Source organism: Choristoneura fumiferana, chromosome 16, assembly GCF_025370935.1.
Source record: "Choristoneura fumiferana chromosome 16, NRCan_CFum_1, whole genome shotgun sequence".
NCBI classification, from domain to species: Eukaryota; Metazoa; Arthropoda; class Insecta; order Lepidoptera; family Tortricidae; genus Choristoneura; species Choristoneura fumiferana.
In genome coordinates, this window is record NC_133487.1 from 6,756,047 (window position 1) to 6,759,344 (window position 3,298).

At 35.7% G+C, this 3,298-nt stretch overlaps 1 protein-coding gene across 1 annotated transcript; it reads left to right on the forward strand.

Moving 5' to 3' along the window:
- Nucleotides 1-256: 256 nt before the first annotated feature.
- Nucleotides 257-1,486, forward strand: LOC141436554 (uncharacterized). Its single transcript, XM_074099557.1, has one exon. It carries the CDS (start codon nucleotides 257-259, stop codon nucleotides 1,484-1,486), a length of 1,230 nt encoding a protein of 409 aa, XP_073955658.1.
- The last annotated feature ends 1,812 nt before the right edge of the window (nucleotides 1,487-3,298 follow it).

The following is a 3,298-nucleotide window of genomic DNA, read 5'->3' on the forward strand; positions in this document are numbered from 1 at the left end:
TGTATTTTGTGAATGGCTACTCGACGATGATTAGCTGTGCAAAAATTACCCTGGAACAAATGGTAGAATTGTGTTTTTTTAAGTAATGTATTCGCGTCGGTATGGCGGGTTGTAAGAACCGCCATACTGGTACAAATCATCTTATATTTTGTGTCACCGTCTCCCGGTCTATGAACTTCACTACACCTGCGTGTGCGTAGTGAAGTGTAGTGAGAATTTAAACAACTTGAGAGAAGACGCCCGTTTAGTTACGAAAATGGCTGCCATTAACGAAAACGATAACGGCGACCGTAACAAATTAAACCCTACGAAGTCCAAAACCGATAATATCATTAATTGTATTGCTCCAGTTCTTGTTCTGGAACATGTTCTTGGAATATTCCGATTTCGCATCACGGACAATAATTTGGCACCTACAACTTGCGTAATGAAAATACTCGGACTAGTCATAACTATTGTAGTTGGTGTCGTTTTTGCCGCTGTTTTCAAAGAAAATGTGGATGTATTTGACGTGATAGAGGATATGCCGTCAATCGCGCTCCTGATTCAATACATCTCCTCCGCCATTATGACGTCTTGTCTACTAAATAAAGCTAATATTCTAATCATGACGTTGCTAGCGGACCTCGACTGTATACTTCACCTCAACACATGTGACGGATTTTATAAAAAATCGAAGACTCTTACCATTATTGCACTTGCAGTGATATCAAGTATTCGTCTCATTTCTAGTATTAGCGATTATATCCTTGCGGGTGACAAAAACAACTTTGTTAGCGTAATATCTGATATGCTATATTACTTGCTTAATTTTGTACAAGATATTGAAACACTTCTTTTCTTTTTGATGATTAACATGTTGAAATCAAGGCTACAAGTTATTAATCATTACCTAGTACATTTCATTCATAATGACTGCCAAGACAAAACCTCTGTTTATACTATTCGTCAACGGAGCGCTAAAACTGAAACTAAGTTCAATTTGTTTGGGATTATCCGTGTGACAAATCTACATGAGTTAGCTTCTTCATACGATATCATCGGTGAAATTTGTAGCTTGATTAACATGGTCTACAATTACCAAATATTCATGACTCTGATATCAGTCTTTATTTACATTGTAATAGCTTTGTGGACTGCGGTGTACTACTTCCGTACTGAGGAGTACGACAGCGATAACTTATTTACTATAATTTTATGGTTTTTTAGCCAGATTTTGACTGTAGCTTCAATGTCGTTCGTTTGTGGAGCATTGCTATCGACGCGCGATGACACCAAAGTGTTGGTGAACAAGCTAGTGATGGACTACGGGCTGCCCGCGAGTGCGCGTGCGCAGGCGAAGGCGTTCATGGAGCTGATCGACGCGTGGCCGCTGCGCATATTCGTCTACGACTTGTTCTCTGTTGATATAACTTTGATTTTAAAATTTATAAGCGTGTCGACTACTTATTTAATTGTAATTGTACAAATTTCTCTAGCGAAGTAGAAAAACCACGAATTGTCTGAATTTTGTGTTTTGAATCACGATTAAAGCAAAAGTACACTCAGTAGTCTGTTTTTTTTTTAATAAAAATGTATATTTTTCAGTAATTACTGTTTTTAGGGTTCCGTACTCAACTAGGAACCCTTATAGTTTCGCCATGTCGGTCCGTCTGTCTGTCTGTCTGTCTGTCGGTCTGTCCGCGGCTAAGCTCATAGACCGTTAGTACTAGAAAGCTGTAATTTGGCATAAATATATAATAATTCAGTATGGTAGTAAATACATCAAATTAACAAGGAAAGTTATAACCGCCCAGATTTCTTGAGAATTATTAGTAGTTTAAGAGTAAATAGCCATCTAAGGTATAAAATATACCTAAACTTGGAAGATTCCGTACACCATACCAAATCCTTAAAAAAATATTACTTTGTTTTTTCGTAATGGCTACGGAATCCTATCTTGGGCGTGTCCGACATGCTCTTGGCCGGTTTTAATGATATAATTGTCAGCGTAAACTATTTATAAAGTTATTTCTGTGGGAAAGGAAGATAATTTAAGTGAGAGTAGGTACTTCCATAAATTATTGGCTAGCTAAATAGCTTTGCTTGTTTGTACGCAACGTTTCTCAACAATATTTCATAAAACTTAAAGCTATAACCAAAAATGCCTAAACAAGTTAAAGTAATAAAAAAATGAGGATAATAAATAGGTACTCGGCCATCAGAAAAGTGAGAATGGGAGGATCAGCCTTCCGGTTCAAAAAGGCAGCTAAACTTTGTATTTCTCTCTAAACCGTATTATTAGAAAAGCAGTTCTAAGGGGAAGGTGACTTTTTTAACAATAATCAAAATAATATTAGTTAAAAAATATGTAGATTTGGTTGATAGGTATGTGAGGGAATCGACTATACAAAGAAGCAAAAAAAAAAAACTTTTGGTACCTAATTTGCGGTATACAAAATTATCTTGAAACGTTTAGAAAACCTGCACATGGTATTTCTTGACCGCGTTACGACTTCGAAGACATCCACAGTTGAGCCTTCCCGTTGGAATGGATACTTAAAAAAATATCTCTACCATCTAAGACGACTATACACAATTAAAAGAATTTTACAAATATAAAATTTTCGTCGCAAATGTGATGAAAAACATTGAATGTCGCACGGGCGGTACTAGAATTACGAACATCGACTCATTAAAGCCCTCAGTCTTCGGGCTTCTAATAGAATCTCGTTTGTAATTCCTTATTTACCGCCCTTACGACACAATGTACTATTCTTTTACAAATATAAAATTTTACTCGCAAATGTGATGAAAAACATTGTATGTCACACGGGCGGTACTGGAATTACGAACATCGACTCATTAAAGCCCTCAGTCTTCGACTTCGGGCTTCTAATAGACTCTCGTTCGTAATTCCTTATTTACCGCCCTTAAGACACAATGTACTAATAATCGTGTCAACTACTTATTTAATTGTCATTATGCAAATTTCTCATGTAAAGTAGAAAAACCACTGTATCGTCTGTATTTTCTGTACCTACTTATTAAATCACGATTAAAGCAAAAGTACCTACCTACTCAGCAGTTTGATTTAATTTTTTTTATAAGTTTGGTATGTTTAAATACTGGCTGTTTTTTATGATATAATATATATGTCAGCGTAAACTATTTATAAACTTTTATTTCTGCGGAAAATGTAAATTTAATTATGTGAGAGTATATTAGGAAAGTTTTAGGTAGGTACATAAATACATTTGTTTGTTCGAACGCAACGTTTTTGATAATTTTTCACAGAACTTGAAGCGATAATTATGCA